At 38.1% G+C, this 26,734-nt stretch overlaps 1 protein-coding gene across 6 annotated transcripts in view; it reads left to right on the top strand.

The window, feature by feature from the left end:
* The window catches only part of LOC135100642 (2-aminomuconic semialdehyde dehydrogenase-like), a 45,889-nt gene that overhangs the window by 12,501 nt on the left and 6,654 nt on the right, over positions 1-26,734 (top strand). For 3 of the 6 annotated variants that reach the window (XM_064003719.1, XM_064003722.1, XM_064003723.1), the window contains exons 2-9: positions 7,455-7,629; positions 7,870-8,070; positions 17,580-17,791; positions 18,826-18,992; positions 19,255-19,350; positions 19,467-19,546; positions 19,756-19,927; positions 21,304-21,513. In XM_064003719.1, the coding sequence (XP_063859789.1) occupies positions 7,455-7,629; positions 7,870-8,070; positions 17,580-17,791; positions 18,826-18,992; positions 19,255-19,350; positions 19,467-19,546; positions 19,756-19,927; positions 21,304-21,513 (1,313 nt within the window). Of the gene's footprint in view, positions 1-2,684; positions 2,806-3,075; positions 3,880-7,454; positions 7,630-7,869; positions 8,071-17,579; positions 17,792-18,825; positions 18,993-19,254; positions 19,351-19,466; positions 19,547-19,755; positions 19,928-21,303; positions 21,514-26,445; positions 26,608-26,734 lie in introns of those variants that run through there. The other 3 variants (XR_010268856.1, XM_064003721.1, XM_064003718.1) reach the window with 3 other exon arrangements.

The raw sequence follows: 26,734 nt of genomic DNA, 5'->3' as shown, positions 1-26,734 counted from the left end.
AGGTGCGCAACACCACAAAGCACGTAAACACAAGCACAAGGATGGACAGGTTTCAGCCCAACAAACTGCAGAAATGCAACAAGCCTCACTCAGCAGCTATGGTCATGACAGTGTATTAATAATTGACAACCAGACAACTGAAAAATACTGGTATAGCCTCTCTCTCCACCACACCATGCATTGTTGCAGCAGACACTAATGCTGCGATTGTGCCTTGTAAGATTCACTAGCATGTAATTACTTATATTTCTTTACTGTGCAATAAATGACACTTTTCTCCACCTGACTGGCCTCTTCATCAGCTCTGAACAGCAAGGTGGCAAGAAGTATACAAATTCCTTGTCGAGGAGGTCTATTCTCCACACAGCCATTTTGACAAACATGGATATAAAGGCAGCGGCCAACTCCTCCATTTAGTACAGACTCCATTTTTATGACATCATTTGTTGGATGGTGAACAGAGACAGAATCCATAAAAACAGACTGGTGTGAACTGGACGTGACAGTCTTCAGACTCTCTCATCATCACAATATTGCAGCTTTTGCTATCTTCTACAGCTACTTTCATGCTATCTGCTCTTCTGATCTTGCTAAATGAATGCCTCCCCTCCTCCTGCAGCCTTACTGCACATGACTTTCTTTTCTCTCTTACTCCTGTCTTCTGTCCACCTCTCTAATTCTCAGTCATTCATCACTTTCTCTGGTAAACTCAGGAACTTCCTTTCTGCATCTGCATTTCCTTCCTTCCTATGACTTGGACCCTTTCAAAAGGAGAGATTTGAAGACAAAGGTAGCATCACACAGGGCAAATTTCTCCAAGCATGCTGCCCATTTTTGCTGCTGGCTGGGCAAACTGAGCAACAAATGACGTCATGCAGCTTGTTTTCTGCTGTCAGGAAGAATGAAAAATGGCTGTGGTGCTGGACTTGCTGGGAATACTTGAAATCAAATGACTGTTGTACTACAAGCTTTACATGTAAAATAAAAAATTTATTGTTGTACTTTATGAGTAAAATTGTCAACTATAAAACTTAGAAAACAAAGTATATGTGTCACTGTGTGCTTGTGATTTGATTGTGTGGTGTGTGAAATTATTTATAGTGCCTACTTAACAAATGTAACTGGCTAGATAAACAATTTTGTGTCATGATGGAGTCCCACATTAACTTTTGCTGAAGTGTGAAAGCTTAGCACAAGTTAATTGAGCTATAGTGGATCCAGACTACCAATTGATCCTTGGAGTGTTGGCTGTAGGACCTGCTTGTGCTGTTGCCACCTTAACCTCAGAGTGAATGTGTGCCACACAGTGCACACATTCACTGTCATCTTCACCCATTTGCATGACAAGCTGTAGGTACTTTTTATCCTTCAACATCATACAAAAAAAATGAAGCTTTAAGATGTATTTACTTATAGGTATTATTGAGTATATCTCACAAAATATTAGTTTTCTAAAGTCAAGAATATTCTTGGAAAGTATGTTAAAATTATTGAATCCTATGGAATATTCACTATGTCTTCCTTGAAAGATTTTGCACGTTCATAAAGATTGGGGAAGCTCATCTCAAAAGTTTTTGTTCTGACTGCTGTCATTACATGAACTGGTCATTCATTATGACGACACATCACAAGGTCAAAGGAGACAAGCGCGGTGAGCTGCTGTCGATCAATTATGCTTTGCTACCATGGTGCTGTTGTTTCTGCAAGGTTTGTCACTTTATGGCAGTGATTTTTTTGTTTATATATGTACTTTGTGGTATGGCTGTGTCATGCGAGTTGTTGCATGACTGACTTTGATGCTTAGTGTGATGTTATGTGCTTTGGCTGGGAGTGATATTGGTTGTTTTGTGACTGGGTGTTATATGCATTGTTGCAACTGATTTTTTTATATTTTTTTTATGGCTGTCATTCATTTATGTGGCAGGGTGTGATGTGCAGTGTGATGTAGTTTTGTGTGGTATGGCTGTATGACATGAGTTGTGTGGCTCTTGTAATGCAACTGATATGTGGTGTGGCTGGGAGTGGTGTGTATTGCTGAGTGATTGGGTATTGTATGGATTGTGTGGCTGGTGTGATGTGTGGCATTATGAGGCTTTGTGTCAATGATTAGGCTGTGTGGTGAGGTGTGGTGGGGTGATGTGTGGTGTAGTGTGGAGGATGAGATGTGGGCTGTGATGTGGCTAGGTGTGATGTTGGTTGTGGTGTGGCTGGGTGTGAGGTGACTGAGTGTGATATGGGTTGTGAGCATGGTTAGTTGTGGTGCAGTTTAACTGTGGCATGAGTGAGGGGATGCAATATTAGTTGTGTGGCTGGCTGTGATGTATGGAGAGATGCGGCATTGTGTGGGATGACTGAATGTGATGTGTGGTGTAGTGTTGTTGCTATAGGACTTTTTTCTCCCTTTTTCTATTGTGCTTGTTGTTGTTGTTGTTGTTACTGTTGTTGTTGTTATTATTGTTGTTGTTGTTGTTGTTGTTGTTGTTGTTGTTGTTGTTGTTGTCATTATTACTGTTGTTGTTGTTGTTGTGTGCAAACATTCTCTTTCATGAAAGTGAATAGATCCAAGTAATGCAACTAAATTATGAACAATTACTTTGATATTATCCTGCTACTTGGGATATCACCATTCAAGCCAAAGTAAATATTAAGGAGAGTTGCATGGTCCTATTTCCCATTTTTTTCAGCTCCTATCCTCTACAGCAGTGGTTCCCAAACTGGGTGCCGCGGCACCCTGGGGTGCCACGGACAGCTCCTAGGGGTGCCACAAGATTGCCATGAATTTTGTCTTGGCTAGATCGTTTCAAGGTACATTTGTAAAACAGTTTGTAGCAGTCTGCCTATAATTAAATGTCGGTGTAGGAAGTTACTTGCTCTAATATTTTACTAAAATATAGGTAGATATTTCCTTTTGCACACTTGTACTACTACTACTACTACTACTACTACTACTGATAGCATAATAATAATAATAATAATAATAGTAATAATAATAATAATAATAATAATAATAATAATAATAATAATAATGTCAATAGAATGTAATAGTACTTCTTGCGTAACCCAATTTTCTTTGTTTATACTCGTCGGTCGTCCAGTACGTGATCGGTACTTGTCCGATTTTTGTCAGTGAGGCACTATACATCGAGCTGTACGGGTGTATTACTTGCTGCTTCTGATAATCTGCAGCTGTATTGAACTTAAACTCACAATGGATAAGTTTGTCATTAAGAAGAGAAAACATGGAGATAGTGGTGAGGGTGAAGAAGGAAACGAAAGTAGAAGTACGAGTGAAAAGGATTTGGCCATTTCAACAGCAAACAAATCAACTTCCAAAAAAAAGCAAGAAAAATCGCTCCTATTTGGATAATTATCTAGATTTGGGATTCTTTTGGTGTGGCGATGAGGTTAATCCTACACCACTGTGTGTTATTTGTGGTGATAAATTAGCTAATGAGGCGATGGTACCCAGCAAATTAAAGAGGCATTTATCTTTGAAACATGGTCATCTTGCCAACAAGCCTCGATCCTACTTTGAAGGACTTTTAAATGAACAAAAACAACAGAGGGTGATGCTTTCTAAAACAGTCAAAGTTTCTGATAAAGCACAAGAGGCCAGCTACTTAGTTGCAGAGTTAGTCGCTAAAAGCATGAAACCTCATACAATAGCAGAGACACTAATTCTTCCGGCTTGTAGTGCCATTGTAAAAACAATGTTTGGAAGTGAAGCAGAAAAACAAGTGAAAAAAATTCCCGTCTCGGATAGTACCATCAGCAGACGGATTCATGATATGTCAGCAGACATAGAGGAAACTGTATGTGCCTCTGTAAAGGAAAGTGAAATGTTTGCACTTCAGGTAGATGAGTCCACAGATATTGGAGGTAAGGCTCAACTATCGGCATTCATTCGGTACATTCATAATGTTAAAATAGTGGACCAGTTTTTCTGTTGTAAGGAACTTGAGGAAACAACAACAGGCGTTTGAGTACGGATAATAATTTTAAATCATTAATTAAAGTAATTCAAACAGGTACAATTTTATATCAGAAGTTAATTCATGTGAGGAGGGGTGATGGTGAAAAAGGGGTGCCACAGAAAGGATTATATAAATTCAGGGTGCCATCACTGAAAAAAGATTGAGAACCACTGCTCTACAGTGTTGGGGACCTGGTGGGAAAGTGGGGTTTTCAGGTGGGAAAAGCTATAACAGAGTAAAATACCACCTCTTACCACCAAAAATAAATAGGGAGCTGGACTACTACTGCTGCTGCTCTATTTCATATTTACTGGTTTAGTTAGGTTCAGTTAAATTTAGTTAGATTAGTTTAGGTTTAGTTAGGTTTCAGGTTGCTAGGTTTCAGGTTTAGTTTGGTTGTTGCTAGTAAATTTGGATGCTAGCAACAAGAGGAAGATCAAGAACATGGCAGACAACACAATGAGAACAGCAGCAGTAGTAGGCAGCTAGGTGCTGTTGCAAAAAGCTACACTGGACGATATCATCTGATCTGATCTGATCTGAGCTCTCTGTTTGTTTTTAGTGGTTAGAGGCAGTATTTGGCTCTGTTTTAGCTTTCCTCACCTGAAAACCCTGCTTTCTTCTGAGGGCTGACACGTATTTCTCCATATAGGTACATGAAACTTGTGTTTCAACTGACCAATGCCATGTTCAACAACACATCTTGTCTGTTTGTGGGCCCTGCAAGCATTATGCACACTCTCAACACATCAAAGGGATTCCGGTCACAGATACTGCTACTCAAGTCAAGTCGTGCTAGCTGGAAACTTGTGATGAAATAGAGAAGTAATAATAATAGTAATGCCTAATAACAGGAATAACAGGAATAACAACATTAGTAACTAATGCAACTAACATTGGATCATATGCAGAAAAACTGGTATGGATATCATTCACATGATCACAGACACAACTGGCAGGTTGGGTACATATAGCTGAGGCTCAGGTTAAGGTTAAGCTATGTTTGCTTAGGTTGTCTCATTCCCATTTAAATAACAATAAGTACTAATATTTATAATGATACTACATATGACATGAAAATATAAACCTATATTACACATATGACAAAGAAAAGGTTTGAGGGAGATCCATCACTTGGCAACACCACCCTAGCATCAATGCACCCTCATAGCAGCATCCAAGAGATTCTAATAAAACTGAGTATCAATACCCATAATCATTATTATTTACTTCTATTTTATTGCCAAATAGTTTCAGCAGCATCCTGCTAGGATTATCAATTCTTATATTGTAGTATGAAGTGCTTTTGCCTCATTATCAACAAGGATGCTGCTAAAACTGTGTGATAGGTTAAAACAAACATGTATGATTTCAATACATCATATTCTGTTGAAATCACAGACATTTCCATGATTCAGTCAAGAACCTTCAAGTGAAATATATAAAATCAATTAATGTCATTTCTTGCATATCAATACCTAAATGAATTAAAGTTTTTTTTTTAAATAAGTATTTTTTATTGAATTTTAGTTTTTTTTAGAATTAAAATTAACTTATCTTAATTTGAACCTCAGATGTTTTAATATGAAATTATTAATTTTTTTATTTGAACTTCAGTTTTTTTAATATAAAGTTTTTTTTTTAATTTGACCTTCACTTTTTTCAATTAAAGCTGTTTTTTTTACTTGAACTTCAGTTTTTTTTATTTGACTTTAAAAAGGTGTGGATCATGTAAAATGACAAAGTAGAAGGCTTATATGATCAGAAGAGCAGTTAGTGTGAAAGTAGTGATTGAAGATTAAAAGAGATGCAACCTTGCAGCAAAGAGAGAGAGGCTGAAGGCAATCAGTTAAAAAGAGAGGAATTGGTTATGATAAAATGCTTTTGATTCCACCATGTTCAAAAAAGCAGTATGAATGGAACCCTCCATATATGTGAACATACATGGACAGATAAGGGTCCTTTACAGAGTCAGTAGCTTGGGGGAATTTGGGAAAAACTGGTGGAGATAACTCAGAATGCCAAACTTTGGAGAAGCTGTTTTACCAAGAGACAAGATATTAAGTTTACAGTTTAGATTAATAGTAAAAGACAGACCGAAGATGCTCAGTGTACAAGAGAGGGACAGTTGAGTGTCACTGAAGAAGAAGGGATGCTTATTTGAAAGGTTGTGTCAAGTCCATAGATGGAGGAATCGGGTTTCCAGGCATCAAACAACACTAAGTTTGCTCTGTCCCAATCAGAAATTTTAGAGAGATCAGAAGTCAGACATTCTGTGGTCTCCCTGTGTAAGTTGTTTTATTTTTTTAAGGCTTGGACATGTAAGGAAAAATGTGAAAAAGTGCAGATTGGTATCATCAGTGTAGGAATGGATAAGACTATAGGTTTGGCTTAGAAGATCACTAATGAATAATAAAAGGAAAGTTGACGACAGGACAGAGCCATGAGGAACACCACTTAGTAGACTTAGTGGAAGGACAGTGACTGTCTGCTACAGCAACAATAGAATGGTCAGAAAGGGAACTTGAGGTGAAGTTGAAGTTGCTTTGAAAAGGATAGAACCTGTAAGAGGGTAATTTGGAAATTAGGACCTTGTGCCAGACTCTTTTTAGATATTTTGGATATGTCTAAGGCAAGAGATTCACCAAAATTTGTTAAGAGGATGAATAAGACTCAGTAAGAAAGGCTAATTGAAGAACAGTCTCAGCATGACTTTGGACAGAAATGTAAACTATGAGTTTTAGGTGATGAACATGGAAGGCTTGGATATCACTTGTGGGCTGCCTCTGTGTAGCATGAGAACAGGTCAAGTTGAACCAAGATTTGGAAGATTTGGAGCAAGAGAAAGAGTAAAGAATGTATGTCTCCATACCAGACACATTCACCTCCACTATTAACTCAGCACACAGAGATGGGTCTTTGACATGGAAGCAGTAGTCATTCCATGGAAAATCTGAATAATATCTCCTCAGTTCCCCTTAATTAACAGAGACAAAATTCCAGAGGTGGTTCCTTTTTTGGAAAATTCTGAGGAATTGAAGCATTAGGTCAAAATACAGGTATAAGGGTGTGATTGGAGGAGTCCAACAGAATACCAGAGTAAGCAGAAGGATTAAAGGCCAGGAAAAGGTCAAGAATGTTGGATGTACAGTACTACTACTACTACTACTACTTCTACTACTACTACTACTACTACTACTACTACTACTACTACTACTACTACTACTACTACTACTACTACTACTACTACTACTACTACTACTACTACTACTATTAGTGGCATACTAAGGGGAGGACCATGCGCCCCCCTCCTCGGTATACACACACACACACACACACACACATGGTGTGTGTGTGTGTGTGTGTGTGTGTGTGTGTGTGTGTGTGTGTGTGAAAATCACAGTTTTATGTGAAAAATTATTTTTATGTACTTTAAATACTTTTCTGATTTCTAGTAATGACCATAATTGATATGTACAGGAAAGATGGATGAGCCCATAGTGATCAATAACTTCATTGGTGGAGTGATGGTGCCGTGCCAAGACCATATAGACTCCCATGACCCTAGCACTGGCTTGGTCTGGGCCAAGATTCCAGACTCAGGCCAGGCTGAGGTGGATGCTGCTGTGAATGCTGCTCAGGCCGCATTTGAAGGGTAAGGTATTGGTCTACCATTTTAGTTTTTCATTTTCTTGAGCTACTATAGTAGCACTGTCAATTGAAAGGATATTTTGAAATACTGTGATGGAGCACAGGAAAATTATTTTACCTGAATGTAGAACTATTTTTTCACTCATTATGTTTCTTGGAAAAATAATAATGGCTGTTCAGTCTGAAGGAGCACACAAACCAAAGTTTCTGTTGACAAGTTTTTATTCTATTATGCTATTTTCAGATGGTCATGTAAATCTGCTCAGACACGTGCAAATCACCTACTCAAGGTTGCTGATATTCTTGAATCACGTTTGGAAGAATTTGCTGTTGCAGAGTCACGGGATCAAGGAAAGCCAGTGTGGCTTGCAAGAATAATTGATATCCCAAGATGTGTGCTGAATTTAAGGCATTTTGCTCATGCCATTCCACATCACCTGAATACGTGAGTAACTCAAACTACAATTCTCATCATGTTACAGGTGTAAGCCCTGTAGCTAACACTTTGGGATGAAGTGATAGAAGTGGTGTTTCATTTGCTGATGTGATGTGGGATAGTGATCAAACCTAGCTGTAAGATAAAATTTAAATTCCCTCTAGTAGCATAATGGGGAGTTTTCAGAACTAGTGGTTGTCACCAGGTGGCAGCACAGACACAAACTCTTCTCTCACATACAAGCAATATCAGATATACCTACAGTGTTATTCTATTTACAGTAAAATCCCTCTTATCCGGCATCAACGGGACCGCCGACATGCCGGATACTTGAATATTGCCAGATACTTGAATAGAAGTGAAATTATGTCCACAATCACCACCCTACACTCACACATCTTACCATAACAAAGATCAGCTGATCTTAATCAGCAGCTGATCTGATCAGCTGCTTAAGTGTAAGCACAACACGCTTCCTCTTTTCTACAACTTTAGGCATGATGAAGGCATCAGGCGATAAACAGTGCACACGCGGGACTGAGTCACTGAGTAAACACAGTGCAGTAGGCAGCGGGTGGTGCGAAGCAGTGTGCTCTGGTGGCGAGGGGACAAAGTATGCCTCGTGCGGGAATTTTAATCGATTTTATGAGTACACATTGATTTTTTATTGATTTTAAGGCTTGGGGAAAAATGTGCCGGATATTTGAAGCTGCCGGACACTCGAATGCCGGATGAGAGGGATTTTACTGTACATGAAGATGCAATGGGCTTATGTAATATATTTTTCTACGTAATCCTTTCTAGTAGTAAGACATGTAAAATCAAACTCTTTTCATGAACAAATGTATATAAGTTGATTTTCTAGTGAATTGGCATTTAGATTTATTTGGTCATCTTAAGATTTCCAAATGAATACACTCTTGATTGGAAACGTCTTAATCTAGACGATAGTAAACATAAAGGCAACATGTCAGTGACAGTCAAAAGTCCGAATTACATAGATCTCCTTCCTAGTTTATTGAAATGGCAATTTTAATAAAAAGAAGTGGCAACTCGAGTGTCCTGGTGATAGTAATGCTGTATCTCTAACCAAAACAAACACCTGACTTGGCCACACTGGTTGAACTTAAGAAACACGTTGTTGGACAAGAAGTTGAATGTTGCTGTGCTGCCCATCTCCACTACGCCCTAAGCAATGGATTACGGTAACTGGACACTACAGCAACAGCAGGATTGCCTGAGAGATGTTTGTTTTCATTCTCGATTACTTTGCCTTGTCGCTCACTTCATGAGAAGGATGCTAAAATCCCCACAAAAAAAAAAAAACTAGAGCCATATATCACGATGTTACTGAGTAAGTTGTGTCATACTATATAGTACAGTGTGATTTTTTATTTTTTTTTTCATTGTCCAAATCAATAGTTTTTATACTTGTAATATGCTTTATTTAAGATAATGCTAGCAGTTTACTTGATAATCACACAAAAAAATAATTAATTTGATCACATTCTCTCAACATTATCCATACCAGATATTGAAAAGTCGATACATCATTTCAATAGTATCATAATGATCAATGTTCTATGCATCTTTACGCACCTGGGATTTACTACAGCAATATTTTAGCTCTTTTTCCTACAGTTAAATGAGCAGCAACGATATGTAGTGATTTAGTTCAGAAAACTCCCCATTCTTCTTGTGTGCCTTTAATTTTGGGCAATGGATATTATGGTACTGCAATTATAGGGCATGAAATATACTTCTAGTCATGGATACAATGTGAATATAAATAATACTAGATACATACTCATTGCAGAAACAACTCCTCAAGGGGCTATCCATTATAGATTATTATTTACAATCCTGAAATATGTACTCTTGCTGGGTAAAGAGTGCATTTAATGCCACACAATTACACACAATTAGGATTGTATTAGTACTGTGATCTATGGGTACAATGGTCTGTGCCTTATTTGTTATATTGGTTAAACCTTGCACCAAGGTTGCTAAAAAAATGTTTATGATCACCCTTACTTTTTCCTCCACTCCCCAAGTAAGAACAGATGATGTTACCACAGCTATCTTTATTTAATGCAGCAAAACTAAATTATACACACATGTACAAGTTACATAAATTCCAACTCTCTTCCTTTTCATAAATCATGACACAAGATTTCCATAGAACACTTCTTTCAAATATGCATCATATGCATTGCCTTTTATCCCTTCACAGTGGTGCCTTTTCACCACAGACAAAATTACACCATTTATACTTTAAAACTCTTCAGACACAATAATACTGCCTTTAACACAATCTTATTCACCAAAAATACTCCTCATAACAACCATAGTAACCCTGAGTAATAACCACATTGTGGAAACATGATAATATAACTTTTAACTACATGGCTAGTGAGCTAGTGACAAGGAGGTAGTCTTGCCTCACCCCATGAATGGCCAGCTTCACCCTCCACACTCCACATGCTACAGACCCAAGGGACCCAAATCTCCTGATCCTTATGTTGGCAAGTTAGCATGTATTAGCTTGCGCCATGTTATAAAAAAGAAATTATCTTTGTTCTAGGCAGATATGAATTAGGCTAAGCATCTACCAGTACACAGGCTTAAGACCAAATAGGTACTTAGCTGTATTCTTGGGTGGAACATCTGCGTGGAGTAGTAGTAGGCTGAGTAAGGGCGAGTGGTGAAATGCTCTGTCTGCTGACTGGGGTGTAACTGAACCTTTGCATATGAAGCAGGTTGACAATGGTTTTGTTCTGGAAGCATGAATCCACTTGATCTGGATCCTCATTGGTTCATCCACTCATTAAGGTAGATTGTTATACTTAAGAGGATGCTCACCCTATTTTGGTAAAAAATGGCATGTTTCAAAATGTGCAGTAATGTATTTGTTATCCATCTAGAATCACCACCAGGGTATGTATTTCTGTGAAAAGCACTGTTGATGAGTTTCAAGTACATTTAAATGTCCCACAGCATAAGGCAAAAGGGGGCGTGGCTTCAGGAAAGATCCTATAAAATCATGGCATATGGCTTGTTTTTGCCTTAATGGCTATGATCTTACTCCTCTTTGAGGTATGATGATATAGGCCTCATATGGTAGTATCTGGTGAGAAGTTGCTCATCTGCCTAGTGTTCGTCAGTGGCTTCTATGGCTTCAATGGGAGTGGTTTTATAGCTCCTTGCTCCTGCTTTCTCTTTCTTATTGCTCTTTCCACCCACTCAGTGATGGATGATCGGAAGGAAATGAATGTTAAGCAGTAGCTAAAATATAATGCAAAAGCATGAAAATGAAGGAAAAAAAGAATAATGTCTTGTCTTTGCATTCACCCGAAGAGGGACAAACTGCTGCATCCACCTCCTTTCTGCCCACCTCTCTCCCCTCCTGCCGCATCCATTAACAAAAAAAAAAAAATACAAACATTGCAAGGAAAGGAGAGGAAGAGAAGAAGCGAATGAACTGTATATTGTGCTGTTTGTGCACCCTTACCTACATAATTGAAGAACAATGTTTGGCAAGAAATGCATCATGGAAGGAAAGGAAGGTATCCAGTGCTGGTAAAAAAAAGAAATACCTTCATCTTATAAAGTGACATTCTGAGGACCCCCACCAGTGAAGTATTTACTAAACACCAGTAAAGATGCAAGAAAATGGAGTGTTTGAAATGTTGCCTGTAACTGCTTTTTCCGCAGCCTTAGAGAAAACAATAAAAGGATGATTCTTACAGTGCTTCATGTACTCATGTTCAAGAGTTACATACGTAAATAACATTCAAATTGTTTAATAAGTAAAGGTGATGAAAACATTTCAATCTTTAAATGGCCATAACTGAAAAAATTATTTTTTATCTTGAAATATTTCCATAAAATCATTCATGTACTCATGTTCAAGAGTTACATACATAAATAACATTCAAATTATTTGATAAGTAAAGGTGATAAAAACATTTCAATCTTTGAATGGCCATAACTGAAAACATGATTTTTTATCTTGAAATATTTCCATAAAATCAATGGTTGATCAGATTTCCTTGGAAAATGCTGTATCCATTGTTCGTGATAGGGAAAATCAATGGCCATTTTGATTTTTTTTTAAATGGGAAGCAAAAAGAGACAGGACAGAGAAAAGGCCAAAAATGTCAATGTTATGTTTTTTACATGATTTTTTTCTTTATATGTAGGAGAGACACTGGCCAAGGGCAAAAAAATCCAATAAAAAAATAAAAAAAAACCACTGAGATGCCAGTCCCAGAAAAGGGTCCAAAGTGGTAGTCAAAAATTGAAGGATAAGTGTCTTGAAACCTCCCTCTTGAAGAAATTCAAATCATGGGAAGATGGAAATGCAAAAACAGGCAGGGAGTTCCAGAGTTTACCAGAGAAAGGGATGAATGATTGAGAATACTTGTTAACTCTTGCATTAGAGAGGTGGACAGAATAGGGGTGAGAGAAAGAAGAAAATCTTGTGCAGCGAGGCTGCAGGAGGAGGGGAGGCATGCAGTTAGCAAGATCAGAAGAGCAGTTAGCACGAAAATAGCAGTAGAAGACAGCTAGAGATGCAACATTGCGGTGACGAGAGGCTGAAGACAGTTAGAGGAGAGGAGTTGATGAGATGAAAAGCTTTTGATTCCACCTTGTCTAGAACAGTGGTATGAGTGGAACCCCCCCAGACATGTGAAGCATACTCCATACATGGATGGATAAAGCCCTTGTACAAAGTTAAAAGCTAGTGGGGTGAGAAAAACTGGCAGAGATGTCTCAGAACGCCCAACTTCATAGAAGCTGTTTTAGCTAGAGATGAGATGTGAAGTTTCCAGTTCAGATTATAAGTAAAGGACAGACTGACGATGTTCAGTGTAGAAGAGGGGGACAGTTGAGTGTCATTGAAGAAGAGGGGATAGTTGTCTGGAAGGTTGTGTTGAGTTGATAGATGGAGGAATTGAGTTTTTGAGGCATCAAGCAATACCAAGTTTGCTCTGCCCCAATCAGAAATTTTAGAAAGATCAGAAGTCAGGAGTTCTGTGGCTTCCCTGCGTGAAATGTTTACTTCCTGAAGAGTTGGATGTCTATGAAAAGACATGGATAAGTGCAGGATGGTATCATCAGCATAGGAGTGGATAGGACAAGAAGTTTGGTTTAGAAGGCCATTGATGAATAATAAGAGAGTGAGTGACAGGACAGAACCCTAAGGAACACCACTGTTAATAGATTTAGGAGAAAAACAGTGACCATCTACCACAGCAGCAACAGAATGGTCAGAAAGGAAGCTTGAAATGAAGTTACAGAGAGAAGGATAGAAGCTGTAGGAGGGTAGTTTAGAAATCAAAGCTTTTTGCCAGACTCTATCAAATGCTTTTGATATGACCAAGACTCAGTAAGGAAAGCCAGAAGATCACCAGTAGAGCGCCCCTGACGGAACCCATACTGGCGATCAGAAAGGAATTTGTGAGGTGATAGATGTTTAAGAATCTTCCTGTTGAGGATAAATGAAAAAACTTTAGATAAGAAAAAAACTTTAGATAGGCAGGAAATTAAAGCAATAGGACAGTAGTTTGAGGGATTAGAACGGTCATCCTTTTTAGGAACAGGCTCAATGTAGGCAAACTTCCAGCAAGAAGGAAAGGTAGATGTTGACAAACAGAGCTGAAAGAGTTTGACTAGGCAAGGTGCAAGCACAGAGGCACAGTATTTTAGAACAATAGGAGGGACCTCATCAGGTCCATAAACCTTCAGAGGGTTTAGGCCAGCAAGGGGATGGAAAACATCATTGCGAAAGATTTTAATAGGTAGCATGAAGTAGTCAGAGGATGGAGGAGAGGGAGGAAAAAGTCCAGAATCATCCAAGGTAAAGTTTTTAGCAACAAAATGGTCAGAAAGGAAACTTGAGATGAAGTTATAGAGAGAAGGATAGAAGCTGTAGGATGGTAGTTTGGAAATCAAAGCTTTGTGCCAGACTCTATCAAAAGCTTTTGATATGACCAAGACTCAGTAAGGAAAGCCAGATCACCAGTAGAGCGCCCTTGATGGAACCCATACTGGCGATCAGATAGGAAGTTGTGAAGTGATAGACGTTTAAGAATCTTGCTGTTGAGGATAAATGAAAAAAACTTTGGATAGGCAGGAAATTAAAGCAATAGGACGGTAGTTTCAGGGATTATAATGGTTACCCTTTTTAGGAACATGCTCAATGTGGGAAAACTTTCAGCAAGAAGGAAAGGTAGATGTTGACAAACAGAGCTGAAAGAGTTTGACTAGGCAAGGTGCAAGCATGGAGGCACAATTTCGGAGAACAATAGGAGGGACCCCATCAGGTCCATAAGTCTTCCGAGGGTTTAGACCAGCGAGGGCATAGAAAACATCATTGCGAAGGATTTTAATCGGTAGCATGAAGTAGTCAGAGGATGGAGGAGAGGGAGGAAAAGCCCAGAATCATCCAAGGTAGAGTTTTTAGCAAAGGTTTGAGCGAAGAGTTCAGCTTTAGAAATAGATGTGATAGCAGTGGTGCCATCTGGTTGAAATAAAGGAGGGAAAGAAGAAGAAGCAAAGTTATTGGAGATATTTTTGGCTAGATGCCAGAAGTCACAAGGGGAGTTAGATCTTGAAAGATTTTGACACTTTCTGTTAATGGAGTTTTTGGCTAGTTGGAGAACAGACTTGGCATGGTTCTGGGCAGAAATATAAAGTCCACGAGATTATGGTGATGGAAAGAAGCTTAAGTGCCTTCTGTGGGCCACCTCTCTATCATGTATAGCATAAGAACAAGCTGTGTTAAACCAAGGTTTGGAAGGTTTAGGTTGAGAAAAAGAGTGAGGAATGTACGCCTCCATGCCAGACACTATCACCTCTGTTATGCGCTCAGTACACAAAGATGGGCCTCTGACACAGAAACAGTAGTCATTCCAAGGAAAATCAGCAAAATACTTCCTCAGGTCTCCCCAACTAGCAGAGGCAAAATGCCAGAGGCACCTTTGCTTAGGGGGATCCTGAGGAGGGATTGGAGTGATAGGACATGATACAGATGAGATTGTGGTTGGAGGACCCCAACGAAGAGGAGAGGGTGACAGCATAAGCAGGATTAGAGGTCAGGAAAAGGTCAACAATGTTGGGCGTATCTCCAAGATGGTCAGAAATACGAGTAGGGTGTTGCACCAATTGCTCTAGATCGTGGAGGATAGCAAAGTTGAAGGCTAGTTCACCAGGATGGTCAGTGAAGGGAGAGGAAAACCAAAGCTGGTGGTGAACATTGAAGTCTCCAAGAACGGAGATCTCTGCAAAATCAGAATGTGTTCCACTTTGGAAGCTGAGTAGTCAAAGAATTTCTTATAGTCAGAGGAGTTAGGTGAGGGGTATACAGCACAGATAAATTTAGTTTGAGAGTGACTCTGTAGTCGTAGCCAGATGGTGGAAAATTCGGAAGATTCAAGAGCATGGGCTCAAGAGCAAGTTAAGTCATTGTGGACATAAATGCAACATCCAGCTTTGGATCGAAAATGAGGATAGAGAAAGTAGGAGGGAACAGAAAAGGGGCTACTGTCAGTTGCCTCAGACATCTGAGTTTCAGTGAGAAAAAGAAGATGAGGTTTAGAAGAGGAGAGGTGATGTTCTACAGATTGAAAATTAGATCTTAGACCACAAATGTTGCAGAAGTTAATGAAGAAAAAGTTGAGGGGGGTGTCAAGACACTTAGGGTCATCATCTGAAGGGCAGTCCGACCTGGGGGCATTTGTGGTCCCCTCCCCAGATCGGGACTCCGAGACTGGTGTAGGAGTTGCCCTTAATTTTGAAATTTTAAGTGATGGGTGTGTGTGTGTGTTATTAGGTGCTTGACAGGATGCAGTAATATTTTATGACGTGTCCCAAATAAAAAAAAATCTGAATAGTCAAACATTTGGATAACAAATGACCTTCCACATCTTAAATAACTTTACTTCAAGATAATTAGTGTAGCCTCTAGAACACTTTAAGTCAAATAATTGCGAATTATGTCATAGCGTCATGACATAATGATCTTGATCATTCTTTTCCATAGACAAACTAGATGATGATAATCCAAAATACTCTGCAAAGTTTTAATTCTTAGTTCTTAATACTTTTTTATATGATTTTTTATTTGGATTTTCAGCCCACTAGGGTAAGAGTCCCCTTAAGTTGACATTATTAGCCATCACCATGAATTACCATGTTGGAACAATAGCTCCAACACTTTTTCATGCCTCTCTTTTATGTCCCTCACCACCTGATAACACTTTACAATTCCATTTGATCCTAGTTGACCTAATTTAACCCAAAATGACCATTATTTATCACTGTCAAGTGTGTGTGGTCAGTTCTGATGACTCCCCCTGTGAAGTTTCTGGTGGCTTTCTTACCTGTGGTCATGTAGCTCCCATATTACCACAGCTCTCTGCTTTCCCCTGGCCATCTGTACTTTACCTAAAATATGCATACATTTATGGACACAATATATACATACATTTTACACACAAAAATATTTAATACATGTCATAAATACAACATACATTTCAAATATAAAATGTAGAATACATATAATCATTGTACAGTGTATGACAGTATGAAATGGATAACAGCATGACAAATATCTGATGTTCTCACATTATTACACTATGTATTTATGTACTTAAGTGGAGAAACTCATGTTTTAGAGGGTTCTTATAGCACAAGTACCATCAGTAAGTGTGATCCACTTCCAACTTACAATGTCCATGACTCTGCTGCTTGCTTGGTTCTCTGCTTATAGTAGCAGAGGGAGAGAGCCACACATTTCTTATGTGTTTCTTGATTTCCCATACTTCATTATCTGATATCCATTAATCCATGCCAGGTCAGGTTGATCATTCAGTATGCATACTCTCTTCTTCCTATCCTTTGCATCACCTTCCTCATCTCTCTCTCTCTCTCTCTCTCTCTCTCTCTCTCTCTCTCTCTCTCTCTCTCTCTCTCTCTCTCTCTCTCTCCTCTCTCTCTCTCTCTCTCTCTCTCTCTCTCTCTCTCTCTCTCTCTCTCTCTCTCTCTCTCTCTCTCTCTCTCTCTCTCTCTCTCTCTCTCTCTCTCTCTCTCTCTCTCTCTCCTTAATGTAGATAATGAGTGCACTCTAGTTACCAGCAGCAATAGGCATCTTTGCTTATATTTCTTTGACTTCATTGGCTCTCCTATATGTTGGTTACATTTTTGTTAAGAGCTTGTTTTCTTTTACTGCTTCTTTTGAAAAAATCAGCATGAAACTGATATTCAGTACATGATGAACTTGAGAAGGGCTCAGATAATATCTATTGAGAATGAACCTTATGTATACCAAGGAATGCATATCATTGATGCACAATGATCTACACTCTCTTCTATGTTTGGAATTTATTGTAGATATAAAAACAATATATTTGGCAATGTGTGGAAAGTATATTTGTAATTTTAGTGAAGAGGAATTTAGAACATCTTGATATGTATTTGTGCAGTACTTTTATGAGATTATTTCTGATTTACAGCTCAAATGTCAACCCAGAGATGGGAGTTGTGAACTACACCCTCAGGGAACCTCAGGGTGTGGCAGGTCTCATCAGTCCATGGAACTTACCCTTGTATCTGTTGACATTCAAACTTGCCCCTGCTCTCATGTGTGGTAACACTGTTGTTGCCAAGCCTTCAGAAATGACCTCTGTAACGGCCTACATGTTCTGTAAAGTCCTACAGGATGCAGGTGATTGTCAAAGCAGAACATATAGTTTTAAATGTACATAATCAATTCATTATCTAAAGGCTGTTGCCTTTACTGAAGCCACAGATGGCTGTTTGATACAAAGTAGCTGAGAAAGAATTGGTTGAACGTGTTTGCAAAACCCCTTTATATTATTCTTAAACTTTCTTTTTTCCTTTAGAATTAGGATGCATGTTATAGTGTTCCAGATCTCAGCAATGCAGTGGTCCTCTATATTGTACTAGTACCACATTGCTCCAACTGACTCTATTCTATGCAAATCTTTCATCTTCCTCTTGGGTGCTCATGTGGTGTCCCTCTTTGATCTTACTATAGGATAAATTAGGCATGAGAGGCTTTTGTTAGGGATTCAACCTGTCAGGACACTCATAGAAATGTAAATCTTACCCCTTGCTGATCAGGCCAAGGTGATTGCTAAGGCCTAAATGGATTTTGATCAGCCTTGACTGGTTTGTCACTTTATGGCTTTCTAGTCCATTGAAATAAATTTCTAGTGTTTCAGTTTCCCCTTAACAAAATACTTACTCTTGTCTCTTCTCTGAGATTATATATGCTCTCCTTGTTTTCTCTGAGACTTCTATTTTAATAGCATGTGATTGAGCCTGTCTCTCTCTCTCAGAAGTCAGTAGACAATCTCTCTAGGATCTTCACCACTGCCCACCAATGTGAAGCCATGCCTTAGAGCATCATGGAAACACTGATAAATTAACCTGAAGGCTGTGAGAGGCTTTTGCTGGGATCAAACCTTTGATAGGGTACTCACAGAAGCACAAATCCAACACCTTACCAGTCAGGCCAAGATGATCACCAAGTCAGCTGATCTTGATTGTTTTGTCACTACACACATGCCTCTGTGGCTCAGTATTTCTATGACACCATTTCTCCATTTCTTTATCAGTATTCTCACTGTATATTTTACATTGATACATGCATTGTAAATAAAAACATTTGCAGGGTATTTCCACCCATTTAGTTTCAAAGAGATTTCTGTCATTTATGAAACATTTCCTCCACAGACTTTCCTGCAGGTGTTGTAAACATAGTATTTGGACGTGGTCCTTCTGCAGGCCAAGCTCTCATAACTCATCCTCAGGTGCCACTGGTGTCTTTCACTGGATCAACACTCACAGGAAAATTTATTGCTCAGGCCACAGCTCCCATGTTCAAGAAGTTGTCCCTTGAGGTTTGTGCTAGTAAAGTGGTGAAAGCATTGAAGTTAAGGAAAGAATAGTGTTTGGGAAGTAAGTACATGAGCAGTTAGTCAGGATCATGGAAAAAGGGGTATAACTATAGGAGAAAAAATAGAATGTACTGAAATGAAAATTATCTCATTTTTATTATTATAACAGTTGTTAAAAGTTAACACATTAGTAGAGCAGTTAAAAGCTCAGATTTAGCCTTATTTATATGTATGTAGTGTGTGTTACTTGTAATGTTTGTTACAGATGGGTGGCAAAAATGCTGCTGTTGTATTTGATGACTGCGATATGGAATCCTGCATAGCTACTCTTAAGAGAAGCTCTTTTATCAATTCAGGACAAGTATGTTTGGGATCAGTATTATTAATGTAAAGTATGCTTGCTTTTAAAATGCTATATTCAGATACAGTGCCCAAAGTGGAATTGGTTGGAAGATAAGTCCATTCATATTTTTTCAGGTATGCTTGTGTACATCAAGAATCTTTGTTCAGAAATCTCTCTTTAAAGATTTCTTGGAAAAATTTACTGCAGTTGCAAGGTTAGAAATTTAAGGGATATAGTTTTTATATCTTTTGTATTATATGCACATGTGACATTCCTTTTGTTATGTGTCATACATCGAAAAGTTTATTAAAGGCAAAACAAACATTGATCATTCATAGTTTAAGATTTTTTTTCTTCTTTTCAAAATTAAGAATTACTGTGATATAAAACTTGTGCATCTTACTCAATTGTGTTCTTTTATAGGGAAGTGAAGATTGGTCCTCCATCAGATAAGGATGTCTTTATGGGCCCTCTTAATTCAAAACCTCATCTGGAAAAAGTTCTGAGGTACATTAGCTATGCTGTGGAAGATGGAGGGCAAGTGCTTTGTGGCCATGGTGTTGAGATCTTGGATTTACCTCCCCAGAACAAAGAGGTGAAGTATACTGCTGTTGGCTGTTATCTATATTATAGATAACAGAACTAGATAATTACAACAAAATATATATAATATGTTATAATTAGGAGACAGCAATATTGCACCTATTAAATGAGTGTAATGTTATGGATGACAGGTTTTTTGTTAATCTAATACCCATGAAGAACCTAGACTTTAGAGAGTTGCATTGCACCATCAGACATCTGGGTCTGACAAAATCCTCCTGGGGCCCAGTCATCATTGTGGTTAATTTAACATTACAGTATTGTGTATATTGAGTGCCCTGCCAAGGATTCAGTCCACAACTGTTTTCTTTCGTAGGTACAGTACATTGAGATCTATTTCCAAGTGTTCTATTAAACCACAAGGCAAGTGAAAAGCACAAGCAGTGAAATAGAAAGACCATAGAAATATCAGTCAAGTCTTAGAAGATCACTGAAAAATACATAGCTTTTCATTCCTTGACATACATAAACATTTGTTGCCTATAAAGCTACAGTTTGGTCATGAAATTATTTTGCTTTATTTACCCTTGAAATATTATAGCCTACTCCTAAGGTGCACATGAACCATAAATGATAGAAAAATTGATATACTAAGAAATATAACATTTTAATTATGTAATATATACACCATCTTTACCCAGTTTTCATGTACAGTAGAGTCTGCAACAACAAATTCAATTCATACTAACTGATTGTTCATAGTGCACTTTGTTCACTATTCAAAACAAAGAACATTTAGTTGTTACTGAAGAACATAAAAATAATATAAAAGTAGAATAAAATAAAACACACAGAAATTGTAAGAAACACACCAAATGTGTAGTGTAACTGCTCATCTGTGTGATTGTAGCACTGCTGTTATAACTTGTATTTCTCAGTGATCTTTTCTTTCATGGTGATTGTAATCAACTGTCTCTTTTTTATTGTAGTCTCCATTTGGCAATGCATGGCTAGGGTAGGGGATGGTGAGGTACATAAAGAAAACACTACAAAACACTAAAACTTATGAGGAATTGATATATACTACAAAACACTAAAACTTATGAGGAATTTAGAACAGAGTCTGCTAATGATATACCAACTGTGTTGTGATAGTTAGTTCATATAGTTAGTAGTGTTGTTGTGTGTGAGTGGATGAGCATCAACATGCATCGGTGGCATGGATCTTTTCAGGACCTGCTGGGGATTGATGGGTGGTGCAGACACTTATGAGGCCAAGAGCAGAAGCAATTTGTTATTGGAATTTTGTTACTGAGATGATGATTTTCTTAGTATCTAGTTTGTTATTCACTTTGTAGGTTACCGGAATTGTACACTATCATGGACCAGACTGTATATAACATTTTGTAAGGCATGATGTTCTTTCAGGGTTACTTCATGAGACCAACGATAATTACGGGTCTGAGTGATAAGTCTCGGTGCATGCAAGAGGAGATATTTGGCCCAATAACATGTGTTACACCTTTTGATACTGAAGAGGAAGTCATTACTCGAGTTAATGACACACCGTATGGCCTTTGTGCTTCTGTTTTTACATCAAACTTAGCAAGAGGACATCGTGTTGCTCATAAGCTCAAGGTAAGGATAAAATTGAGAAAGGCATTTATTTTAAGAAAAATTGATTTTATTTCTTGTATGAATGGTGAACATTTTATTATTATAGTATGGATAGTAACTTCATTACATAGGTATATGGAATAATTAAATAGTGAATATTTTGGCAAATAGTTTGTATGGTCATTTGTTTTGTTGATTTTGCAATAAGACTCATTCATAAAATATTTCAGTTGAATTATATTGAGCTTCAAGTAAAAGTTTTCTACTGGAATTTGTTTGATCTCTTTCATAGAATATGACAAAAAATATGTACAGTAGTGTGTATTGCATTAATGATTACCTTTTACTGATGGAAGTTTGCTCTACTTAACCCTTAAATTGAAGAGACCTAAATGTTGGACCTTCCTACCACACAGAGAAAAAAGACATTATTATAAAAAGTGAAAATAAAAATCTGAAAGTATATCATGAATGGCTAAGTTGTAATGTGAAATACTACGTCAGATCAAAGTGGTACATAGACTATAACAACAAATATTATGTATTCAAATTTTTGTGCATTTCAAAAAGTCTGGATAACAGAGATGAGAAAATTAAAATTCTCTCTCTCTCTCTCTCTCTCTCTCTCTCTCTCTCTCTCTCTCTCTCTCTCTCTCTCTCTCTCTCTCTCTCTCTCTCTCTCTCTCTCTCTCTCTCTCTCTCTCTCTCTCTCTCTCTCTCTCTCTCTCTCTCTCTCTCTCTCTCTCTCTCTCTCTCTCTCTCTCTCTCTCTCTCTCTCTCTCTCTCTCTCTCTCTCTCTCTCTCTCTCTCTCTCTCTCTCTCTCTCTCTCTCTCTCTCTCTCTCTCTCTCTCTCTCTCTCTCTCTCTCTCTCTCTCTCTCTCTCTCTCTCTCTCTCTCTCTCTCTCTCTCTCTCTCTCTCTCTCTCTCTCTCTCTCTCTCTCTCTCTCTCTCTCTCTCTCTCTCTCTCTCTCTCTCTCTCTCTCTCTCTCTCTCTCTCTCTCTCTCTCTCTCTCTCTCTCTCTCTCTCTCTCTCTCTCTCTCTCTCTCTCTCTCTCTCTCTCTCTCTCTCTCTCTCTCTCTCTCTCTCTCTCTCTCTCTCTCTCTCTCTCTCTCTCTCTCTCTCTCTCTCTCTCTCTCTCTCTCTCTCTCTCTCTCTCTCTCTCTCTCTCTCTCTCTCTCTCTCTCTCTCTCTCTCTCTCTCTCTCTCTCTCTCTCTCTCTCTCTCTCTCTCTCTCTCTCTCTCTCTCTCTCTCTCTCTCTCTCTCTCTCTCTCTCTCTCTCTCTCTCTCTCTCTCTCTCTCTCTCTCTCTCTCTCATATGAGTATACTTCCTGTCCACCTCCACTACCATGTATATAGATAACATGAGGAGTGAAAATAGACACAAGTAAGAAGAGTGGCATAGGGTAGGCTTTCACACACACACACTAAGTTTACTAAGTTTCTATACAAGAGTAAGAGATGAAGTACAAAACAGAGATGGGTGGGTAGATGCAGTGTACTTGGACATCAAAAAGCTTTTGATGAAGTTTCACTTAAAAGACTATTATGGAGGATGGAACATATAGGAGGACTGAGAAGGACAATGCTAAAATGAATGAGAGACTATTTAAAGCATAGAGAAATGAGAATTGTGATAAAGGACACCTGTTCAAGTTGGAGTAATGAATGTAACAAGCGGAGTACCACAGGGGTCAGTGTTAGCACCCATTATGTTCCAAATATACATCAGTGATATGCAGGAGAGTTTGACCAGTTATATCAATCTGTTTGCTGATGATGCAGAATTGTTAAGAGTAATAAAGAGCCTTGTTGATTGTATAGAGTTGCAAAGAGATATTGACAAGATTTATGGGTGGAGCAAGAAGTGGAAATTGGAATTCAATGCTAAGAAATGCCATGTGATGGAATTGGGAAAGAGTAAAAGAAGACCTACATGGGACTATAAAATGGGGAAGGAAATAATTATGAGGAGCAAAGAGGAAAAAGACCTAGGAATGGTTTTTCAAGATACCCTGACCCCAGAATGGCATATAAAAGAGATATTTGGCTCAATGTACAGGATGTTAACAAATATTAGGGTGGCATTTCATTACAAGGATAAGACTATGATGAAAAAAATTATAGCAACTATGCTACATCTCAGACTGGAATATGCAGCAGTGGTGTGGTCTCTGCATATGAAAAAAGACATACAGAAGTTGGAATTCAGAGGGCAGCTACAAGGATGGTACTGGAGCTGAAAGACCTAATGTGCAAAGAGAGGTTGAAGTAAATTGGACTGCCAACTTTACAAGTTAGAAGAGAAAGAGGAGATCTAATAACGATGAATAAAATAGTTAACCGAAATGAGAAGATAGACAAGCAGGATCTGGTGTTGCTGGAAGAAGATGAAGCTGGACGGATGAGAGGGCACTCAAAGAAGACCAGGAAGAGTCAGTGTTTGAGGGACATCAAGAAGTACAGTTTTCCATGTAGAAGAGAGAAAAGCAACAGGACCAGATGGAGTATCAGGTTTCATTTTAAAAGAGTGCAGGAAACAGTTGAACCAGTATATGATATAATAAAGTGCTCATTATCAACTGGAAGAGTGCCTAAGGAATGGAAGAGAGCAGACATAGTGCCAATTTATAAAAATGGAAAGAAAGAAGAACCATTAAACTATAGACCAGTATCAATGACTAGCATAGTATGTAAGATATGTGAAAAGTGATAAAGAAGTAGTGGACAGAATTTGTCAAATGATGGGTTACATGAAATTAAGGTGGAAAAGTATGAAATCTACAAGCTGCTGAGTGACTTAGATGTTAGAAAACCAATGGGATCAGATGGTGTGTCAGAATAGGTATTGAAAGAATGTACAGGCCAACTGGTGGAGTCAATCTGGAATGTGATAAATAGTTCATTGAAAGAAGGAAGAGTTCCCTAAAGAATGGGAAAGAGCCAATATAATAGCTATCTATAGAGCAGGTGATAAAATGGAGTCACTAAACTACAGGCCAGTGTCATTAACTAGCATCGTAGGTAAAGTCTACAAAATTGTAATAAAAAACAAATGGGTGCAGTATCTGGAAGAAAATGAGGTAATTACAGATAAAGAATTTGGATTTTGACAAACAAGACTGTGTTACAAATCTGCTGAGCTTCTATACTAGAGTGATAGATGTGATGCAAGAAAGGGATGGATGGGTGGATGCTGTATATCTGATAAAAAAAATGCATTTGACAGAGTTCCACACAAGAGCCTAATGTGGAAACTGGAAAATGTTGGAGAATTAAAAGGCAAAATATTAAGTTCAATGCAAGACTATTTGAAGGACAGAGAAATGAGGACAATAATCAGAGATAATACTTCAAGCTGGAGAGAGGTAACAATTGGAGTACAACAAGGACCTGTATTAGCACCAATTATGTTTTAGATTTATATAAATTATATGCAGAAAGGATTGAATAGCTACATTAATATGTTTGCTGATGATGCAAAGTTGCTAGGAGTTATAAAGAGCCTGGAGAATTGTAAGGAGTTACAGAGAGATTTTGATCAAATTTATGCTTGGAGCCTGAAGTGGAAACTTGAATTTGATCCTAAGAAATGTTATGTGATGAAAATAGAAAAAATAACAATTATAAGATGGAATTATAAAATGAGTGAAGATACAATGATGAAAATTAATATAGAAAAGGAATTGGGGGTGATTATTCAGGGCACACTGCCACCAGAGAAACATATATAAGTGGGATTTTTGGTTCCACATGTAGGATGTTAAGTAACATTAAAATGGCTTTTACCTACATGGACATGGATGTGATGAAAAAAATAATTACAACAATGATACACTCCATGTTGGAGTACATTGCAGTCATATGGTCTCTACATAGGAAGAATATAAGGAAGTTGGAGAGAATACAGAGGGCAGCAATGAAGATGGTGCCATAATCAAAGGAAAAGACTTATGAAGAGTGATTGGAAGAAATGAGAGTAATAACATTGGAAGAAAGAAGAAAAGGGAAGACGTGATAACACTGTAAAAATAAATAAACCATATGGAAAAAGTAGATGCATATGGATGAGAGAACAAGATGTACAAGAGGACATCAAGAAATACAGTTTCCTTTATTGAAGCATTGATCTCTGGAATAATTTAAGTCAGAAGGTGGTTACAGCTGCTAGTGTAAGCAAATTTAAAGAGAAATTGGATAACTGCAAATAAGGAGACAGGACACTTGAGTTTTAGCTTGAACTCTGTGCAATACAACTAAGTAAATACACACACACACACACACACACACACACACACACACACACACACACACACACACACACACACACACACACACACACACACACACACACACATGGTGGTGCAGGGGTTAGCACACCCAGTTCACAACCATGAGGTCCCAGGTTTGATTCCTGACCCAGGCTGGAGTCTTCAAGCAGACTCCTTTGTTGTGTGCCCTGTGTTCACATTGTACCTGGTGTAAGTCGGGAGCTGTGACCCCCTGCTTAAAGGGGAGAAACAAACTACAGAAAAAATACATTGGATGGCCTGATCATCATGGACCTGGTCTTCCAGGTTTTCAGTGCCATGTGGCAGCCAATGTATCATAGTGTAGATCACGGCCATTTCTTGTTATATGCAAAGTATGTGGTTGCATAAGGACCCCGAAGCCTTCAGGAACCCTGAAACTGCCATTATTATTATTTTAATATTAATATTATTAATATTATTATTATTATTATTATTATTATTATTATTATTATTATTATTATTATTATTGTTGTTGTTGTTGTTATTATTAAAATATGACATAAAATATGATAGATCTACTGAAAATCTGATTAATCTCCAGAAATTTAGATATTTTTAATGGATTTTGCCACATTCTCCTGAAATTTGGATCATGACTCCTGAACAAGATCTGTACATGTAGTGTTTTGCCCATGTCAAGCTAAGGCTGTAAGTGGTGTCACCGTGTCAGGCTCAGACCACTGAGCCATAAGTAACTGGGGACTGAGGAGTGATGGTGACATGGCGTCAAAAAGGATATACCCTTCCTGTGCCGAAAAAAGAAAAAAGAAGACAGCTGAAAATAAACACTCACAGAGCAGAGGTAAGACATTCATGGTGGTGATTTTCTATGGTATTTATTTTTTATTTATTTTACTTTTCTGAAGACATCCATATTTAATTTGGCTATTTTTTTATTTCATTATTTACTTATTTATTTATTGTTATTA

The sequence above is a fragment of the Scylla paramamosain genome, chromosome 5, assembly GCF_035594125.1.
Source record: "Scylla paramamosain isolate STU-SP2022 chromosome 5, ASM3559412v1, whole genome shotgun sequence".
Classification (NCBI taxonomy): Eukaryota; Metazoa; Arthropoda; class Malacostraca; order Decapoda; family Portunidae; genus Scylla; species Scylla paramamosain.
The sequence above is the reverse complement of the archived record's forward strand: the minus strand, read 5'-3'. Positions and strand labels throughout refer to the sequence as shown.